The sequence below is a fragment of the Bemisia tabaci genome, chromosome 3, assembly GCF_918797505.1.
Source record: "Bemisia tabaci chromosome 3, PGI_BMITA_v3".
NCBI lineage: Eukaryota > Metazoa > Arthropoda > Insecta > Hemiptera > Aleyrodidae > Bemisia > Bemisia tabaci.
The window spans coordinates 45,182,856-45,203,724 of NC_092795.1; the positions used below are offsets into that span (position 1 = coordinate 45,182,856).

The 20,869-nt window shown below is 39.5% G+C and overlaps 2 protein-coding genes across 5 annotated transcripts in view; one reads left to right on the plus strand and one right to left on the minus strand.

Annotated features, from left to right (window-relative positions):
• Positions 1-6,347, minus strand: part of LOC109030646 (organic cation transporter protein) — a 29,640-nt gene extending 23,293 nt beyond the window's left edge. The window contains exons 1-2 of one of the 3 annotated variants that reach the window (XM_019041713.2): positions 6,180-6,347; positions 1,589-1,753 (exon numbers count right to left, since the gene is read on the minus strand). In XM_019041713.2, coding sequence (XP_018897258.2) covers positions 1,589-1,607 — 19 coding nt within the window. In that variant the 5' untranslated portion in view covers positions 1,608-1,753; positions 6,180-6,347. Of the gene's footprint in view, positions 1-1,588; positions 1,759-4,666; positions 4,689-6,179 lie in introns of those variants that run through there. The other 2 variants (XM_019041712.2, XM_072298443.1) reach the window with 2 other exon arrangements.
• Positions 6,348-13,946: 7,599 nt separating this feature from the next.
• Positions 13,947-20,869, plus strand: part of LOC109030691 (ABC transporter G family member 20) — a 35,040-nt gene continuing 28,117 nt past the window's right edge. The window contains exon 1 of one of the 2 annotated variants that reach the window (XM_072298444.1): positions 13,947-14,541. The gene's annotated coding sequence lies outside the window, so the exon portion shown is untranslated. Of the gene's footprint in view, positions 14,542-20,113; positions 20,261-20,869 lie in introns of those variants that run through there. The other variant, XM_072298446.1, reaches the window with a different exon arrangement.

Sequence of the window (20,869 nt, forward strand, 5' to 3'; positions counted from 1 at the left end):
TCCAGCTCATTTCAGAAACAACATCTGAGCTATTAGTTTTTCATTGCAAAGAGGTGATTTTATGGATGGAGTTATCGGTTCTTCATTGCAAAATGAAGTACAATTATGCACAATTACACGCTTGTTGCTGATCATCTAAGCACTGCTCCCTGCGTGTTATTTACGATGCGCGCATTGCTGTCCAGCGGTAATCCACAGCACTCGATTGACAGGTTATTATTTCCACCACGGGTGAGTGCTATTGACCGTGCCCTCTTTGCATCTGTCAAATGATCTCATTCAATTTCTTCACCTCTTAACACTTTGACATGTTTTTTCTCAGCTGCTTTTAACTCAGTTGTGATAATGGTACTACTACTACTGATCTACTGCAGGGCCGGATTAAGGGAGTGGCCACATGGGCCGCGGCCCATGGCGGCAAATCTAGAGGGCGGCCAATTTTGCAATTTTTTTAAATTTAGGTATATAAAAATATCGGATTTGGAAAAACAAAATTACAAACGAGAAAAGGCGACAAAATCTCTCATTTCCTGAGAGTGTAGTAATTTTTAATTTTGTCCTCTGTCAGTGATACAAGAGACAGCACCTTTAATTAGTTGAGTTAAGAGAGAAACCAAACACGCAATTTGGCCTGGAACGGCGCGGCGCAGAGAGCAATGAACACGAGGACTTGAGATGAAAAGGAGAAGCCATCGGCGCGGCGATCGGCATGTAACTCATATCAGCGCCTACAAGACTGCTTGAATACTTCACGCATTGCATCAAACACAGTGCGGTCATTGCGGTCAGCGTGAAACGGATAGCGCCTACAAGAATGCATGAATACTTCACGCATTGCGCCAAACACAGTGCGGTCAGCGTGAAACGCATGGCGCCTACAAGACTGCGTGAATACTTCACGCATTGCGCCAAACACGGTGCGGTCTGCGCGGCGCGGCGCGACGGCGGAAGTTAAAATCATTTAACCACATTCATGTTTGTTCTTTCATAATTTTTTTGTTCATTTCTTATGAATGGAAGGCCTTGTCCACACAGTGATAGGTTTACAAAACAACTTTTGCTAGTAGTGTTGAAAGGAGCTGCGACGAGACGTAAAGGCGTTCAAAACGCCTGGATACAACTATTCGAGCTCGAGTGTTGTCCTTGTTGCAAACGGAAAATATTGAAAGCGTTTTCACTTTCCTTGCCCTCGCATCATGCGCGCGGTGCCTAGTTCTTCCGAAAGTCAGCGTTATGTTACGGGCCGCAATTCCAAGACTCAGCGAGTGAAGATTAATGATGTATTTATTTTTAAGTCGGTTACTCTCTTTTCTTTTCTCTGAAATAAGTTGCTAAACATGTTATCACGAGACATCAATAGGCGTCGTTAATGCCTGAAAGTACCGGTACTCGCCTAACTTTTACGCAGCGGAAAGTTGTTAGTGTGGAGTCCTATGTATATTTTGTCTCCTTTTATTTGCGCTCCAGCGGAATATTGATATGTTTGGCACCTCAAAAAGTTTGAGGGTGGAAGTAGACAAGTTCCTGGCAAACATAGGTTTGGGAAACGACATATAAATGTTCAGAGCAGACATAACATGTAACTCACCTCCATCGTTGACTGTCATCGTCCGTACTGTGAGCCCGTAAGCAGTCTGTACGTCATAAAAATGGTTCCGGGGCCGACATGCACCTCAATTTCCTGAGAATATTCGAGTGTGATATCCGGTTAATAGTTCTGCAGTTGATGACAGAAAAGCTCGAATATCTCGAACTGCACTGAAACGAAATCAGAGCATTGCAAAATAATGTGAGTACCAGGTACACGTTGAAAAATAAGGAAACATTACCGAAGCGTTGATTAAATGAACCACATTTTGCAATTTTGAACTACAATTCGTAGCTCAGTTTGGGGACAACGAACATGTCGTTAGTTTCGCTATACTCATAGGTGTTGTTCCAGATGAGCCAGAAACTGTAGTTCCTAATTGCAAAATTCAGTCCATATGGACAATAGAAAAATCAGAGCCTGCCCCAGCGGCTGAAGCTGACAAGCGGCCCACTCCCCGCATATCCCTATTTTTGGATGAGCCCCAGAAAGCTTGGACTTATATGTAAAACAAGGCGCACGTGCAATTGAAACACTCCCTTGCGTCAAAGACGCGACGAATAGAGCGAGTCAATGAGATAGGTCAGACATGGTTAGGAGACTTCATAAGCTTAAAGCTTCGTTACCAAAAAGCGTAGAAGGATCAAAAGTTGTTTAATTGACTTCCTCGTAAAATTTCCCCCGAGTGACACTGCTTTTAATCTATAATATGACGAAATATACGGCAAAATTTTTATTTTATGGGGGTTGCAGACGGGTGCATTACGGGAGGAGGGGGAGCAAAAAAAATGTTTTTTACGGCGGTTTCTTTTAAACGGCCTTTGATGCGACCAAATGCGAGCAATGATGGTGGAGCAGTCTACAAACATAATTGTATCCATCAGTGTTTGATACGAGTAAAATGGATGAAGTCACGGCACACGCACTGACGCAACGGTTCACAACATCCACCGTGCGTTCTTCAAAGAGCGCGGTATTCCCGTCTAGATAACGCACGGTTTTTGCATTCAGACGAAATTCTTAAGTTTTAACCCCTACTCAATGAAATTCAACAATCAAAAGATTTTTTTGTAGACTCTTGGTGCATACTGTGATTAGTATTGACTAACTTAATATCTTTCCCCACTTCACAAGTGAGATTTTTCCCCGGGGCAAATCCCATGAAACGTCCCGTGGAGATATGGCCTCACTTTCGCTTGGTTTCGTCCGAAAAGTTGTTTTTATTTTTTTGTAAAAAAATCTATAAACTGACCGTCAAGTGTCTCGAAAGTTTCAATCGCCAACATGTAACGGGGGAATGTATGCAATCGCTGAAAAGAAACTGAAAGAGCAAACACAATTCACGAGGAGATATTTCTGAAAATAGTATACTCACTGAATCAGTCTGTGTACTTATCTGACATGGCGCACGATATTTGTTTCCGAGTGCCAATACTTCCGTTTCCCAAATCGTGTCATTTTGTCTCTGCATGTGTTACACATGACACCGGAGAGGAGATCGTCTATTCTTATGCTTTACGCGTGTGACCTACAGCTCCAGAACGCGGCTATACGGTAGCACGCAGGTGTGCGTAATAAACACGCATATTGCTAAAAACGCTTAGATTCTTCGCTACCCACCTGTTTTCTGTTTAGGTATTTCTGCACTTCCTTGATCACTGTGGCCCTATACGAATATCCAAAACGCGAAAGATAAAGTTCTTCCTGAGCTTATAACGCAGCTGAACTACTTTTTTTCAGTCAAAGAGGATTTTTTTCATTATATTTTCTACATTACCTCTTTGTTTATTCCGTAACAAATTGGCGGTGAAACTCCTAAACCACGTATCTTGGTTCGCGACGTTGCAGACTTCTTGTTAAATTTGATTTTTCAATAGAAAACGACTCAACGCAAATGCTTAAAAAATTTTCATGAATTTCCTTCTTTTTTCCGGGAAAATTCTTAAACAACCTCAAGGAATATGTCCTTATTAAAAAACTAAAATAGTTGGAGATTGACAACTAGTCACTATGGCTTTGAGAGATGTTAAAACTAACATCTGGTGAGCCTTTATTTCTATCGGACTGCCTACAGAGAGCGGAATGTATAAATTCCTCGTAAACATCCGGAAAATATTAAATGTGTTGCTCAATCAAAATATAAATTAGTTTAAAGTTTATACAAATGTTAAGTATAAGTAGCGCCGGTTTATGTAAGTCCATTTCAGGTGACAAATATTGACAAGTATGAATAGATAGTGGGAGAGCAAGTGATAAGATAATAACCAACCGGACTCCTCTTATTGTCATGTTCTGTTTGAATTATTTTTTTAATATTAACAAATCAGCCGAAATTCCATTTCAACACGTCACTGTGAAGAGATCCCTACGAGGCATATAGACTGATGGGACTTCACTTCAACGTTTCAGATATTGCGCGGGGTCTCACTTTTTACGGGCTAGTTTAGTTGCGCGGGTTGTCGTGGAAATATGGAAATATTTGTGGAAGTTCTGTGGAGTGTATAAAACAGAGAAAAAAAATCTCGAAACTAGAATAGAGTTCCACGATAAACATTGAGACATTACAAATGAAACGCTTAGCATAATAAGGAAATAATGCAATTCAATTCAATTACGCGGCCTTAACATGTTTACTTTCTACTGGTTAACGGTTCTACTGGTCTAAAATTGCTTTATAATTAAAAGCTTGAATGAAGGAAATTATGTGAAACAAACTTTTTAAACTAAAATAGTAAAAATTAGTATTTAAGTGAAAAATCTTAAATAAAATCAAAAGACAAGAAGACCCTTCAGAGCTTTACAAATTGACCTCTGAGTGAAAATTGAAAGCTCGGAAGTCGCGTCTTTAGATTTTTCGAAGGCAAAAATGAAACTTTCAACAAAAGAGGAAATAATTCCGAGATGACTGACTAAACTTAATTTTATCCCCTAATATTTGAACCAATTTTTCTTTTCAAGTTTTTCATTCAAATGTTATTTTCATTAAAGCGACTCTAAAATCTGGCAGCCTTCTGCCGAATAATTCTTTATTTGTTGTACTTAGAACAAAAATTTCGAACACGGATAAAAATTACTAACGTGTGTATGTACTTTTTGGAGTAGGTATGATGTAGCCTTCTTCCTTTGGTAGCATGACTTAACATTTCACTTTTACTGTATCGATTGAATTGATACGTAACAAAGTTTCCTCGCCAGTGACATACAAATGTTTCTCGTGACGAATTCTGAACATCGAATACGGACGGCATAAAATCGGAAACACTTCATATTTCCAAACATTACCAAGCCAGATTGTTACCGCGCACTCACCGTAATCATTTCCATTCTCTAACTTTTTGGGGGGAGCCTCATTTCCAATATTTGGCAGCGCTATGACAGTAATAAATGTCAAAAGTCACATTTCACACATAAGTACGGCTGCAATCCATGCGCAACAAAATGTGTAAATTTACACAGCTGGGATCGGGAGGAAGCGTTATTTGAACGTATTTCTGCCAAACGGAACTATGCGCATTAAGACATAACCCCGAGACCCATGAAAATATATGCATAACAGGGCTCACGTCATAATGCACATAGCTCCGTTTGGCAGATGCGCGGACTCCCAACTTATCATAATCAAAATTTACCCTTAAATGGCGAGGGGAATCTAACATCACAGTTGATGTATTCTCTCGATAGATTTATCTCAATTTTTGGAAAACAAATCATTTTATGCAAAATGGGAATTGGATCAGCGAAAGAGGAATCGCCGGTGAAATTTCAAGAACTTTCAGGCTGCGATAATGTAAGTTGCAAACACGTTTTTTTTTAAAAAAAAAATAAGAGCTACATCTTTTTTTAAGACCCTATAATTTTTCTTCATCTTACAAGAGCCTCACCGTAAAATTTTCAAACAATATTGGTGTTCTTCTTCGGAACGATGAAGAAGTCTCGCCGATTTTTAGGTTAACACTAAATTAGAGATTCGTGGTTTCAGACTTCCAGCAGTAACATCCGCCTATTGGGAGCAAGACACGAGGGGCTTGGAGATCAAGGAGCATAAGCGCAGTTTTTGCTACTTCGAGAAGCACGTGTTTGACCTTTCGAAATTACATGGATCCTTATTGGAGAAAGAATGTTAAAACTGAATTTTTCATGCTTAAAAATTGGTATTTGGGGGCGAATTTTTCACAGAATATGCATTAATACTAGTTTTACTTGGAATCATTAATATTTCAATTTTTTCAAAAACTGCCTCGTCCTCCAAGCCCCTCAAATATCCTTTAATTAGTATCCACTCCCATGAAAAGGGTCAAACCCAAGGTCAAGCTGCGCGTTATTATGGGCAGGTACTTATTTTCAAAGAAAATCAACTAAAACTCTCAAAAATCAAAACCGACCGAAGGAATGAATAGCTCTCGTAAAACATTTAAAAAACTTAAAACCACTCACTTGCATAAATCGTACAATAATTAAATCATCAATTAATTAAACAATTATTTTACGATTTATGCGAGTGAGTGGTTTCAAGTTTTTTAATTTTTTTACGAATTTTAACCTTGCGTAATGGCTTAAACTCCATAAATTTTCATCTCAGTAGCTTTCGTACCTTTTTGTTCGTAATCCGTTTCAGGCGTCACTGACACTACATCTTCACTGGATAGTCGCGGGTGATCTGAAAGATAGTTCGAATACGGGCAGGATGGAGGCAATCCGGGAACGAGGATGCACGGCCACCCTTGAGGAAGATGAGATTGACATTCGCCTAATTTGAAACGGCCACTGGACCAGCGCAAATACGCACGGGACCGAAAATGATCAGGAAGTCGTCTGAAAGCGCCGTTGTCATGTAGAAAGCGCTCGTATGCCGTAGGAGCTCCCTAAAAACCCTCTTGCTTTTTAGTGAAGTGCTCACAACTCGGCTTCAGGTCCAAGTCGGGCAATGAGCTTGTTGTAACTTTCCGGACGCTGCGTCCACGCTGGGACATTATGTCAATGAGATGAGAGAGGGGGTATTGGGGTTCCCGTCAAAGCTTCGAACTTTTCATACAAAGACGAGGAGGGCGCTAAGTTTTTACTGGATTGAAAGAAAATAAAGGAAGAACTCCCGGACCCTGTATCTCGGTTTCCGACGTCACAGACTTCCTGTCATACTTAATTTTTAAATGGACGTATTTCTATCGAACAGAACTATGTGCAGGTGAGAAATATGGGGTGTGCTCTAGAAAGCTGCATAAGAAACATAATGTAAAAGTGGGCGTGATTCCTTTTGAAGAATTGGAAAAGCGGGATTTTAAATTCAGCAAACAGAACTATGTGCCAACTGAATGCGCCGCGGGCATGGCACGAGAGCGTTGTGGACAAAGCTCATGAATTAAAGCGCACATGAGGAGCCGCGACGACGGCATCCATTTTCGTTGACGTCACTGGCGCTTTATTATTCTCATTCACTCTTACGGCCAGAGCACTCACGAGCAAACCCCATATTTCTCACCTCCACATAAATCTGTTAGATAGATATACGTCCAACTAATAACATACGATGCATAAATGAAAGGTACCATCAACAGGAGTTCGCCTTCAATTTCGCTGTTTAGGCAACAAACTTACAAGAGAGCTCGAATGTGCACTTTTCTAAAACAATAGACCATGCGTGGACCTATTGATATACATCGACCATATGTGAACCTTTTCATAGATATCGATCACTTGAGGTCGGTCCGCCTTCAATTTTGTTGCATATGCAACAAATATACCGTGAGCACGAATACGAATAGTTATGAGAAATACACAATTATATCGCTCCCTGCGCTTTGATTAAACCGGTAATCGGATGGGTTATGAGCCCACCGGTAGATATTGTCCCTCATTTTGTGCATTGCATATTACCTCATTGAGCAGGTAATCTGTAGAAAATTTTCAATCACCCAAACTAACAAAACCGCGATCTGTAGGGTATAAACTTGCTTAAATTACGAATTTATTTAGTTGAATCGATAACTTGTACTTTATATTTATATGTTGTCTTGAATAGGTCGATTCTAATTAACCAATTCGTTGAAAGCAAGCACAATGAATATTCATTCTAGAAACTTTCATGTGATGATTGGACTACATTTTGCAATTAAAAACTACTATTTTTGGCTCAGTTTAGTCTCCTCTGGTAAAAATTGGCGATAGGAGCTGCGTTTCAAAATACCATAGGAATTCTTATAGCCGGCTAAAGAAGGCAATAGAAAATCATATAGCTGGCTGTAGAAAAAATCATACAGCCGGGCTATACGAAGCGATAAAAAAGTATGCAGCCGGGCTATAGTTCCTATCGCCGGGCTTTACACTTTATCGCCATCGGCTATAAAAGGCTATAAGAAATTGTAGAAATTCGTGTGCTTTGGAAATCGTTAAGTTTGATATGGAATCACCACAATATGCACAAAACACACATTATATTTTCCTTTAATACATATTTTTTTTCATCAATTAAAATGAGAATAATCCATACAGGATGTGCAAACATTTCAAAATCATGAGTTGAAAAACGCTGACTCCGCAAGATTATATTGGAGCCTAACACAGAGCGGAGCTGCGTGCTGCCAGCGATAAGCGCGCACCAGCGCCTACAAACCTAACAGGGATACTTCACGCATGGCGCAATGCGTGAAGTATCCCTGTTAGGTTTGTAGGCGCTGAGGCTCTTTTCGCGCTGGCTGCCCGCACGCCGCGCCGCGTCGCAGCATGCCACGGCGCTTGAAGCAACTATTTCACACCAGAGGTATTCCACAGTATCATACGAAATTGAAGGCGGTCCAAAATATTAGGAATGGCAGGCATCCTTCAAAAGTACGGAGCTTTCCGCGCAAAATAAATCAAGATACTACGGCCCAAAAATAGAGCGATAATCCAAAAACAGTCCTAGCATCCGTAATTAGTAACATTTAGCATACACTTTATCGCCTGGCTGTTGCTCAATCGCCATCGGCTATAAAAGGCTATAAGAAGTTGTGCAGCAGGCTATAGAAGCTATTGAAAATCTTACAGCCGGCTTTAGGTCTATGGTATTTTGGAACACAGATTCTACTGCCAATTTTTACCAGGGTCCATTAGTTTCCTTATGCACATATGTGTTTTTACGGATGAGCCAGAAAGTAGAGTTCTGCAAAATGTAGTCAAATTATTCTATAGTGTGATCAAATGCGGTCATTATAATATAAAAGGTATAGATTCAGTCACAGCTAACCGAAGACAACCAGAGCATTCGTGATTTTATTTTACTTTCTCGTTCCGTTCAATTTTTAATTGCATTTTTAGTGCTGAAAGAAACGGGAAATAAGTAAAAGATTAGGTAAAATCCAGCAGCTTTAAAAAGTGTTTGGCAGATGATTGTTACTCTTGAGACCAAAGCTGAATATGTCTGAGCTGAATGGCGAATCGCTCAACAGGAAACGGGTAATCAAAGGTTCAGCAAAAACCGACGTCTCTGAGCTCCAGCCGCTCCATTTATCCACTTTAAATTCACTCATTTGGATAATTTTCATGCCCCTCTCTGCCCCACTATTTAATTATATTATTTAGAACTTCCATACTCCATTTATACCACGCATTTTCCATGGCTTTTGTTTCTTACGTCAAGCTGTGTAATTGGCTGTAAAGAGGAAATCACACCTCTCTTAAAGGACGAATCAGTACGAATCAGACTTCAATAGTATTAAATGTATTTTTCTATCAGACTTACCAATATTAATTATGTAACAAGGTGGAGAAATGGTGCTAGGTTCACACCATTTCGCGGGGAAAACGAAGCCGAGAAGCTTGAAAAATTATAATTAGAGTCAAAAATAAATTTACTATTGATAATTTATTTTTGACTCTAATAAATTTATTTTTGACTCTAATTATAATTTTTGAAACTTCTCGGCTTCGTTTTCCCCGCGAAATGGTATGGACCTAGCACCATTTCTCCACCTTGTTACATTCAGTATTTGGGCCACTTCTTAGAGTTTTTTTTTGTCTAGTGTTAATTATTAAATCTATTTTTTTTTAAATTTACATTTAAGTGATGATTTATTAGTACAGCATTTAGATATAATTGAATGTATTCTTCTCGCTACTTACTGATGTTAATTATCAAATCTATTATTTTTATGTAGGTATAATTCTTTTTTATTTTTTATATTTTCTTAGATTCATGAAATGAAGAGAGACCGCAGAACTGCAGAGAAGTGTATCTCGGTTTTCGACGTTTTAGACTTCCTTCCATATACTTTATTTTTTAAATTGAAACATACTCAATTTCATTTCTTAAGAAAATCCCTGAATTTTCTTCTCCGTAGGTATGTAGAATAATTCATGAAAATTTCTTGCATTGCCGTTGGCTCGTTCGGCTCTGATAAAGTGAATGAGAGCTGAAATGTATATGAATACCGAAAACGAGGTATGCGTTCGTGCAGTTTCACCGATTCCACCTCAGAGGAGAGGGGAGGGGGTCTGATCCTGCGTTACGGGTGCGTTCAGTAGCGTAACGGGCATCCCTGCACTGCCGTGCTAAAGAAGAGCGCCGTATGAACATTCGAGAGTTGCCAAATTTCCTCCGATAAAATGTTCATTTTCAAGGAAAGTTGTGAATATTGTTCTTTGAAATTTTCAGGAGCTTTAGGTGAAATTGCAAACAAAATTATCTGAAAACTTCACTGGTAAAAAAAACCTCTTGGACCAATGCCGCATTGCATTGACTTAAGAGTGCAGTTTCTTGTCGCCGGATTTAAGAGTCTTGAACTCTTGTTTCAAGCGGATTTTGCATTAGAACAAGAGTCCAGAATCTTAAATCCGGCGACAAGAAACTGCACTCTTGAACCAAGAGGTTTTTTTTTACCAGTGTTGGAAGAAAAATAATCACAAGTCTACTAGGAAATGTGTGTTTCATCAAAGAAAATTTGGCAACGCCTGAAGGTTCATACGGTGTTTTTCCTTAGCACGGCACTGCAGCATAGATCCTGCTACAAGCAGAGGGCAGGAGGCCCTCGCCCCCGCCTCAGCCGTCGGGCAGTTTTGGGCGTGCCCTCTATACGGGTGCGCTCCTCCTAGCCGATGAACGCAACCCGCTTCTCAATGTACCTCGTGACTGGCTTTATTTTTATTAATATTTTTTTTTTTTTTTTTTTTTTACACACTGTTATATTTTTGCTGAAATCTGGGTGAAACACTCCAGGTGGTAGGTCGTCTCCGAAAATGCTAATGAATCGATAGGTGGGAGAGGGGGAATAAATAAGGTAAAAAAACCACTCTGTTGTTATTTTTCCGAATTACAATCCTTTCACTTTATCTCGTTAACAGCAACACCAACTGGACCGGTTTCAACCCGCTTTTTTAATACTCATCTGCGATGTGGAGGTGGGAGATTTGGGTTAGCGTTATATAACTTTTAGGGAGGATTCGGTACAGATTTATGAGGAACTATAGTGGATGCTACAAAACCCGAATTCTGCGTTTTGCAACTTCGAAGCGGCCCCGATGGGTCGATTTTTGAAATTCTCAAAAATCCCTTCCTTATTTCGGGGCGTCTCATCAGTTTTAGGTTCAGTTAATTTTATTGTTACTATTTTTAGTATGCGACTCCTTGGTATACATTTTGAATATGTGAGTCTTTTTGTTTGGTCAGTTTTAATTACTGTGTTCTTACTATTAATTCCAATGCCCGTACTTGCAGGCGCTATTACTACGAGTATATAATTAATGGATCGTAATTATTACAACAGGTCTTTTTATGATCCATTGGGTGGAGGAGATCCTGTTCTGTATCAGCATTTATTCTGGCTTTTTGGCCATCCGGGAGTTTATGCATTGATAGACAAAGCGATGGACAAAGGAGGCAAAGAAAAAATGGAGCGATCCAATCGGCGAAAGCGAGTGGTTGCAGTAGACACAGGAGGTAAGTAATAGACTAACTAACAGCAATCCACGAGAGATTCTACAGTTAGTTCATTACTCTCCCGCCTTTAGTTTATTGGTTTTTACCAATGGGATTGCTCCATTTTTCCTTTGTCCGCTTTATCTATAGCTCTAGCTATCAATTTCAATAGTCGTCGTGAAAGAGGATCACTTTCTGGGGGCATTATTAAATTAACTCGGTTACTGTGACTATCATACATCGACCTACCTACTTAATGATAATCCAATAAACCAATACGAGAATGCTGAATCTGTCGAGGCGTGCACGAGCGACTATCGATATTTCCCCATTTGAAGTCATGGTAAAGAATCGACATTAAGGTGCACGTAGCGAACACCCTGTTTATCGATCCTCTTCTATGGGTTTGAATGGCACATCAATCGATTTATTGCAAAGCACGCCACGCCACTGAAAAATTTTGTTATATTCTGACCCATAGGCGGCACTAGGGATAGGAAATTTTTCACTTAATGCCTCTAGTAAGTGTTGACCGACAGTGAAATCCACTTTAATTTCCCAGCGTTGAATTTGTTATATGACTGTATTAAGTAGGTAATTGGTTGCAGGGATCGGTTGTTTAAGACTTGTATTAGGTGGATATCTGTAGGACAGTGGAGTCGTAAAGTAGATTCCCGGACGGATTTTTTTTCTTCCTGAGAGCCTTCTTCGCGATTCGCGCGAGGTTTTTTTTATCGAATTCTACGTCCTCTTCGTTTTGTGCAGTTTTTTTTGTTTCCAAGAAGCATTGGTTTATTCACTCAATTTCTCAAGGTTAAACACCGTTGCATCATCATCAACTTAGAGAAGGATTTTTCACTCTGGTTGAATGCAACATCGCCAATTTTATCCAATAAAACCTCGAAGTTGATTTTAAAGGAGAAAGGAGATTCGCGTATTACGTAACGGAATTTTCCCATCTTTATTTTTATTTATTTACTTCTCTCCTTCCACGAAATTCACCCACAACGTAAATCCGGACACATCTTTCACAACCTCGAAACTTAATTTCCACTTTTTAATGATAGATCTGCAGCAAATCGGTTGATATAAAATCAATAAATCGAAACTTCATGCATTTACCTTATATTGTGCGCGGAGAAAAAAAAAAATCGTTGATTTTACCATGGTCATAGTGGCTCCAAGGTCCTGCCTACTTTTCTAGTAGTAGCTGCAATAAAATTTTTGCAGGAACAATTCTGTCGGTCCCAATATCCATGTTCTGAGATTTTTTTTCTCCAACCAATTCGATGTTTATTATCTGCGATATGTATTATGATCGCAACAATAATAGTGTATTGGAATCGATTTGACAGAGGCAGAGCCTCGTTAAGAAAGAGTGCAATAGGTACATCAGGGAAAAATAACGATTTTGACTTACGCTTTGAGGAGCAGTCGCTGACAACCCCAACTGTGAGTCAGTTTTCAATTCGACAAAATTAAATTTCGGAGAAATCCTCCAATTATGATGGCTAAAGTCGCAAGATTCGTACCTCGCCGATTGCGACATTGCAAACTCGTCGCATGTTTTATTTTTTTATTTATTTTTTTGTGGAAATCGACCGACAATTTTTTAAATAATTTCTTCTGAAAAATTGTTAAATAAACGAAGTTTCTTTAGTGTTGCAATAAAGATGCGCACTTTTCATATGAAGCCGTCATAATACGGGGTTAGTCCTGAAATAGATATTCCTATGAGCAGAAAAGAACCAAGTTACATCGACCATCGCCAAGTTTTATCGGATAATTTATTTTTTTTACGCTAGTGTAGATTTTTTTTGAAAACTTCAGGAGGTTTCCTCTGTGACGTGAAGCGAAATCTCCAAAATTTTCAAGAGAATCCGCACGAACGCACTCCCTCAAAGAAGAAATTGTTCGATAGAATGCCTCCTGCGACTTGGTTCCCTCTTGCTTGGTGCAGTCTAAACATGGCGCAGTTTCTTGGACCCATAGGGGTGCAGAAACTTCCAAGGGTTCCCCAAGATAAATTTAGGTTCCCTCATTTTAAGTTATCGCAGAATTTTGCCCGACGCATAAATTAACGCGGTCGACAGTTGGGTTCCCTCAAAACAGCGCGGTCAATAGTTTGGTTCCTCCAAAAACAGAGCGCTTGAATGTTTTGTTCCTGCAAAAACAGTGCGCTTGACAGTTAGGTTCAACAATCAAGTTCCCCCTATACCCTAAAAAAAAAAAAACCTCCCAAGGTTCCCCAAAATTTTTTTGTCCTCACGTGGGTTCCCCAATTTTTCTCGTCCTCACTTTTCCCCCATTTCACGCAAACGGCATGAACGGCCGGTCGGCGATCGCATGGTTGGGAAGTTACTGCACCCCTGCTTGGACCTTTACCTACCAGCAAAGGGGGCATCAGTGGTTTTCTCTGAAAACTCGATTGGTGCATCCGATTCCATACCGATAAGTCGATTAGTCTCTGAATCAAGGTGTGCGTGAGTGGTCACGGCCAAGAGCGCCACTGGAGGTGATTCCTCGCTCTTGAACTTGGCAGAAAGTGAACGCGAAAGCAGAGTGTCATCCACTCAGCTTAGCGCCAGCGTTGTCGCCCGCGCTCCTGTGACTGTCGCCACACCGCTGTTACGGACGCCACGCCGCCATTACGCCATCTAAACATACCCGGCATGCGTTTTTCATCCGTTCCATAAGTGCCAGAAGCCAATTTGCGCGCTCTTCTCGTTTTGCACCCTTTATTCGATCCCTAACCGTAATGGAATATTTCTTTGAATTTTTCGAGCACTTCCGAAATGCGGATTTCGAGACGACGGTCCTCCTTTGTGCCAAATGCTCCTGTTTAGTGTAGTGCGTTTACATTCATGATAAATTACTACGTTTGTTCTGTTCATAATAAACGAGTGCATCGTAGTTTCAATCGAGTTTGATCAGAAACTTTTTGGTAGTTTCTAGCTTCTGTGCGAACTTCGTTTTGTGTGGTGTGTGATGTCAGTGAGCGTTTCATCGATTTTGGATTCTTGACTCTGAGTGGCCCTTTCAATCTCTAATCAAGCCCCGATTGACCGTAAGTACCTCTAAATTTTTAAACCGGTCGCTGGGAAAGGAACCGCATAACACCCATAAACTTAAAATTGGGACTTGGGACCGGATTATACGCGAGTGCTTTATGAAAATTTTGGGACGAAAAACGCACAGAGTGTCAAACCAAACCGGAGACATGACTGCTGGAAGTATTGTTCAAAATATGTAATGTTAAGACCATATAAGTTGAATAAGTTGTAAATTGCTATATTCAGGGCATGAAATTCCTGGATGAAAATGCAAATTTACGTCCTCTGTCTCCTCTGTCGGCACAAAAATTGTTGGCATGCTTTAACACATGCTTATTTTTCACAGTACGAGAGAGTGGTTTCCATGAAAGTTTCAAAAATCTGATTTGTCGGCCGAACTCGACAAAGGCTACTCTACTGATCATTTTGCATCCGTGTGCTAAAGTTCCTTATCCATTGACGGTCACATTTTGATTCTTTCAGGCACCTTTTAGTCCTCACTGTCTGTTCTATTCATAAGCTCTTTTTAAAATGCGGGGTCAATGGCTTAAAAGTGCCTAAAAATAATTTGAATCATTTATATATTTTAGCTCATCAGCAACTAAAAAAACTAAAAGACATCTTACCGGAAAATTGCACAGATTCTCGGCAGAATTCTTAAAATGATCAGTTTTGAAGAGCCTTCCCGTTCATACGTGCCCATTAACTTCATCTGAGAGGTTATGCATATGTATTTTCATTTCCTATGGTTGACGAAAAACTCATAACATTCCTTGATAATTCAAGGTATCAACATACGGCTGGTTTTTTTAACGAATGCTATTATATTTTCGTAAGTGTTTTCGTTTTAAATATTTAAAAAACAATCAGGAAGAATTCTTTAAGAATCGTTGAAATGCTGGTTGTATTTTGTCAGTTTGACAGTGTTGCGTAAGAACATTCCGACAGTGCAAAAGTAAATTGTATCCAAAATCTCACTATAATTACGTCCTAGCGTTGTAGTGTTGGTATCAGATCAAAAAACGCAATGACTAATAGACAGTATAATGTTTATTGGTTTCTCCGAGGGAAAAAGTGACGACGAATCAGCGACGAGACGTCACTAACTGATTGCGCGTTTTCCCACCGTAACGGTTGTTTTGCATTATTAGATTTTGATTAGGTGGTCAGCTATTCGCCGCGGGAAAAAATGTGGTGAAACATAAAAAAATTTAATAAAAGTTTTAGAAAATGAATAGGAATACGACTGAAATATAATGAAGCATTTCAAACGTCTGAAAATTAATGCGCTACCGATGTGAGGACGCTTGGTTTCGAAAATAATGCATTTTCAGGGGTAAAAATGAGTGAGAAACCTGAAAACCCTGGTAAAAATTGGCGATAAGAGCTGCAGTTCAAAATACCATAGGAATTCTTATAGCCGGCTAAAGAAGGCTACAGAAAATCATATAGCTGGCTGTAGAATGCGGCGAAAATCATACGGCCGGGCTATACGAAGCGATAAAAAATTATGCAGCCGGGCTATAGTTCCTATAGCCGGGCTTTACACATTATCGCCTGGCTGTTGCTTTTCCGCCATCGATTATAAAAGGCTATTAGAAATTGTGTAGAAATTCGTGTGCTTTGGAAATCATTAAGTTTGATTCAGAACCACCTTAATATTTACAAAACACACGTTATATTTTCCTTTGATACATATTTTTTTTCATCAATTAAAACGAGATTAATCCATACAGGACATGCAAACATTTCAAAATCATGAGTTGAATAACGCTGACTCCGCCAGATTAAATATTAGAGCCCAACACAAAGCGGAGCGGCGACGAACTGGCGCCTACAAACCTAACAGGGATACTTCACGCATTACGCAACGCGTGAAGTATCCTTGTTAGGTTTGAAGGCGCCAATTCGCTAGTCGCGCTGGTTGCCCGCCTGCCGCGCCGCAGCGTCGGCAGCGTGCCACGGCGCTTGAAGCAACTATTTCACACCGGAGATATTGCACAGTATCATACGAAACTGAAGGCGATCTAATATATTAGGAATGGCAGGCATCGATCAAAAGTACGGAGCTTTCCTCGCAAAATAAATCAACGGCCCAAAAACAGAGCAGTGGTCCTAAAACTCACTAAGTCCTAGCATCCGTAATTAGTGACGTACAGCATACACTTTATCGCCTAACTGTGAGTTGCTTAGTCGCCATCGGCTATAAAAGGCTATAAGAAATTGTGTAGCCGGCTATAGAAGCTATTGGAAATTTTACAGCCGGCCGTAGGTCCATGGTATTTTGGAACACAGATTCTACTGCCAATTTTTACCAAGGAAGAGAAAAAAAAAATCTAAAAATTTAAAATAAATTCTTAAGAAATATTCCGATGCATGAATATTGAAAATTTGGCGATGTTTACCTTTCACATGTGCAAGAATTTAAGTTAAACTTTTTAATTTTAATCTTTATAATAAAGTAGCTTGAAGACATGAATATGTGAATGGAAATTCCGATTTTTTCGGTCAAAATGTCAAGTCTGATACCATATAGAATAAATCTGACAAATTTACCACATTAGAAAAATGGTATCCATCCCGAGTTAAATAGTTTACTCTGATACCATCAACTCAATTTGACCTTGTAAAGAGTAATAAAATCCAAGTACTTAATAGCTTTCTCTCACGACAAAATTGCCATGTGTATAAAATTGCGCTCTTTTCTTTTCATTTGGATCGATCTTTTATTTTTAGATACCACTAAGATATGTATTTCATTACCAATGTAACAAAAACTGTTGCTCTTATTTTCTATTTGTCTAACCTTTTTTGAAGTAAGGCAGAACCTCAAAACTTTTTTTTTTACACGTCAAGTATCCCACGAGGGATAATCCTGCGGCGCAGGACCTGCGCTTTACCATCCCTAAAGCCCCACTGCCCCATCCCCCCTCCGTCCTTAATCAAGCCAGCCTCAAGTAACTGTTGTTTGAGACCATCAAACTCGGGTCGCCTAGCCGGGAATTGAACCCGGAAACTATGAAATTATCATAATGAGTATGAGATAAACAGCTCATATCCACATGTAGTACATGCCAGTGGCTCTAGACTTCTTTGAACATCATACTTCCTTGTGAAATCACGATAATAGGAATGACCAGGATGTGCAGCACTTTTATAGATTAAAGTGCACAAATTTTTACCAAATTTCATTTTTTCATTCGAAAAGTATCCAACTCAGCTATCTCAGCTTCTGCATAAGACATTTTGATTTAGTATCAAATTACAGTTGTTAACAAACTAGCCTTAGGTCCAATCACAACTCCTTTGGCTGGCGGTCTCGTTAAACTTGGCGGCATAGCACTGCCAAATTGTTTCGGTTACGTAACAGACACCGCACGACCGACGCGACACTTTGAAATTGGAAATAAAAGATGCCACAAAAGATGAAAATTGGCAATTTCTAATAGATTTGAACTACTCTTACAGTTGCCTTGATGTGTTTCTAGGGGAGATTGCCATTTTATTTAATTATTTGGTCAGTGGCGAGGCGTGAATGATCGACTATCGATATTTCCCCCATTTGAAACTATGGTAAAGAATCGATTATCAAGGTGTTCGTTGCAAACATCCTGTTCATCGATCCTTTTCCATAGGTTTAAATGGCAGATAAAACGATAAATCGCAAAGCACTCCACGCCACCGTATTTTAAATTAAGTATTAGAGGGGGGGGGGGGAGGTGAGGATTTAGTTCTATACGCTTTGGGTGATGGATCGTATTCGATACATTAAACAGGTGAAATTGTATCGATATCGATTGGTTCAACATGTAAACATTGCCTCGAAAGTCAATTGAGTAATCTGAGGGAACAGGTTTCTTGTGACAGGTTTTTGATTCTTATGGTATAAAATGGTAATGAAAAGTGAAATTGTTAAGAATTATCTCATTTACACCTCTACTTAAATCCTAAAATTTTTGTCAGGGGTCATGTTTTATTAATTTGAACCAAACGATACATCGAACCACTATAGAATACGATCTATTCGTCGCTGCTGAGTAACTGAGTTTGATCCATGTAATGGTTGTGAGATATATTGCCATGCTAAGGAAGAACGCCGTATGAACCGTCAGGCGTTGCCGAGTTTCCTTTGATAAAACACGAATTTCCCGGTAAACTTCTGAATATTTTCCCTCCAGGTTTTCAGATAATTTTGTTCGCAATTTCACCTAGCGTTCCTGAAAATTTCAGGGGAAAATATACATAACTTTACTCAAAAATTAACATTTCATCGAAGGAAATTTGGCAATTCTCGAATACGGCGTTCTTCCTTAGCACGGCAGTACAGTGCGAAAGGATCTGCAGTTTATAGAAATGGAATTGTCCCTAATTTCAATCGGCAAGCGTGTGTTTGTGTGTGTAAGCTCGCAAACTGATTAAATTAAAACCAAAAAAATGTAACGCATTTTAATTATGCACAAGAGATTATATAAACCGATGAAATGAGCTCACGAAGAGGAATCCGCTTTTATTCCGCGAGTTTAATTTGCCTTTCCATCCTTCGTGCTCTAAAATTAAATGACTTGATATTTCTTCAGGCGTTGTTTTATTTTCTCTCCCCCCCGTCCCCCTCTTTTTTCTCTTTCTCTATCTCTGTATCTGCTCCGCGGGTAGACGAGGCGTACGCGTGAGGTTCAAGGCAATCAATATAAACTAAACGCGCTGTAATTTCGCATTTCGCGCGATGATAGTACGCTGTTCTAAGGAAGAACGCCGTATGTGCCTTCAGGCGTTGCCATATTGCCTGCAATAAAAAAATAATTTACGCGAAAAATTTCGACTAACATTCCTCCAATTTTCCAGGCAATTTTGTTCACAATTTAATCTGAAGCATCATGAAATTTCAAGGAAAAATATGCATAATTTTCTGCAAATATAGACATTTTATGGAATGAAATTTGGCAACTCAAGAATGTTTATACGGCGTTTTCCCTTAGCAAGTCAGAGTAGATGTCTCCTGGTTGCTCTGCGCTTCCTAACAAGGATTTATTATACAGTCAGGTCTACATATGTACTGATGGATTTTTCCATTTGTAGCATTTCGTTTTCTTTCTCTTCGTTCTTTTACTTTTGGAAGGAAAATAATGATGCAACGTTTGAAACATATAACGAATAGGTGTGAGAACTTCCTTTATTAAGTTTATCATTGATGGCCAATTATATTTTACGACCACCCACGTCGCAGTCACCGCGTTCCGCACCGGTGACGAACGGATGGTGCCATTTCAGTTTCCATTGAGCTTTATTACTTCCGAAGCTGCGAATAAACCTTCAATTGAAATGCTTATAAATAAATAAACGTCCAACTTAACAGAAAAAGTGCCAATAAGTTGTTTTTACTAAAGCGCGCGAATGACAAAAATATAGTTAGTATCTATGACTGATTTTGAATGTGATGTGATAATTCTCTTGTAGGTATTTTGAGATGAACTTGGCGCAAGTTAATTTTTTCAAAAAGCCTCTCACCGACTGCCGGTGACTGCGGAAAACCATATAGGTATTTAAAAGTCACGGACGCAATAAATGTCATCGCTAAAAAATATCTGCATGGCGGGACATAAAATATTCATACCTTGAAGTGATACGTTATTTTCTCTGCAAAATTATTAATCGGCTCAACAATCGCTTCTTCTTCGAGAAGAGAAAATGTCAAAACACCATGTGAATCAAGACACAGAATATATTTGGACCGCGGTAAGCAGAAAGGAACTAAGCCACATCAGCTAATGCCAAATTTAACCAGGCAATTTGATTTTTTACATGTTTACTGTCGTGCAGATTTGTGTGCAAATTTTAGTGAATTTTTTGCATAGCACGTGGCAAATTCCTCAAAATTTTCAAAAGAATCCGCACAAACGTTCTCTTGTAAATAATTAAATTGCCCAGTTAAATTTGGCAGAGGCTGATGTGGCTTGGTTCCTTTCTGCTTAACGCGGTCCATTTCCTCTCTACCTTACACCCGTGCGTTGAAGTCTCTTCGGCTTCGCTATCAGTCATGAAATAACTTGTCAGATTTTTAGACTGGAAAATTTTAGGCGCAAACTTTCGGTGGGCCGATACATTTTATTAATATTGGGGGGTTCGCCCCTTGGCCACTTTGTGACCCAACCCCTCCCTCTGTGAATTACTTCTATCGTCCCCTCCTCTCCTTTTCAGGTGTAAATTGAGTCAATGGCCCAATCGGGCGTGTGTTCATCTGGTCTCGATACAACTTGAAGTATCCCCACCGCTCCAAATGTATGCAGTAATGACAACTGCATTTGACATTTTTACAGATTCTGTTTTAATATTGTATGATCTAAT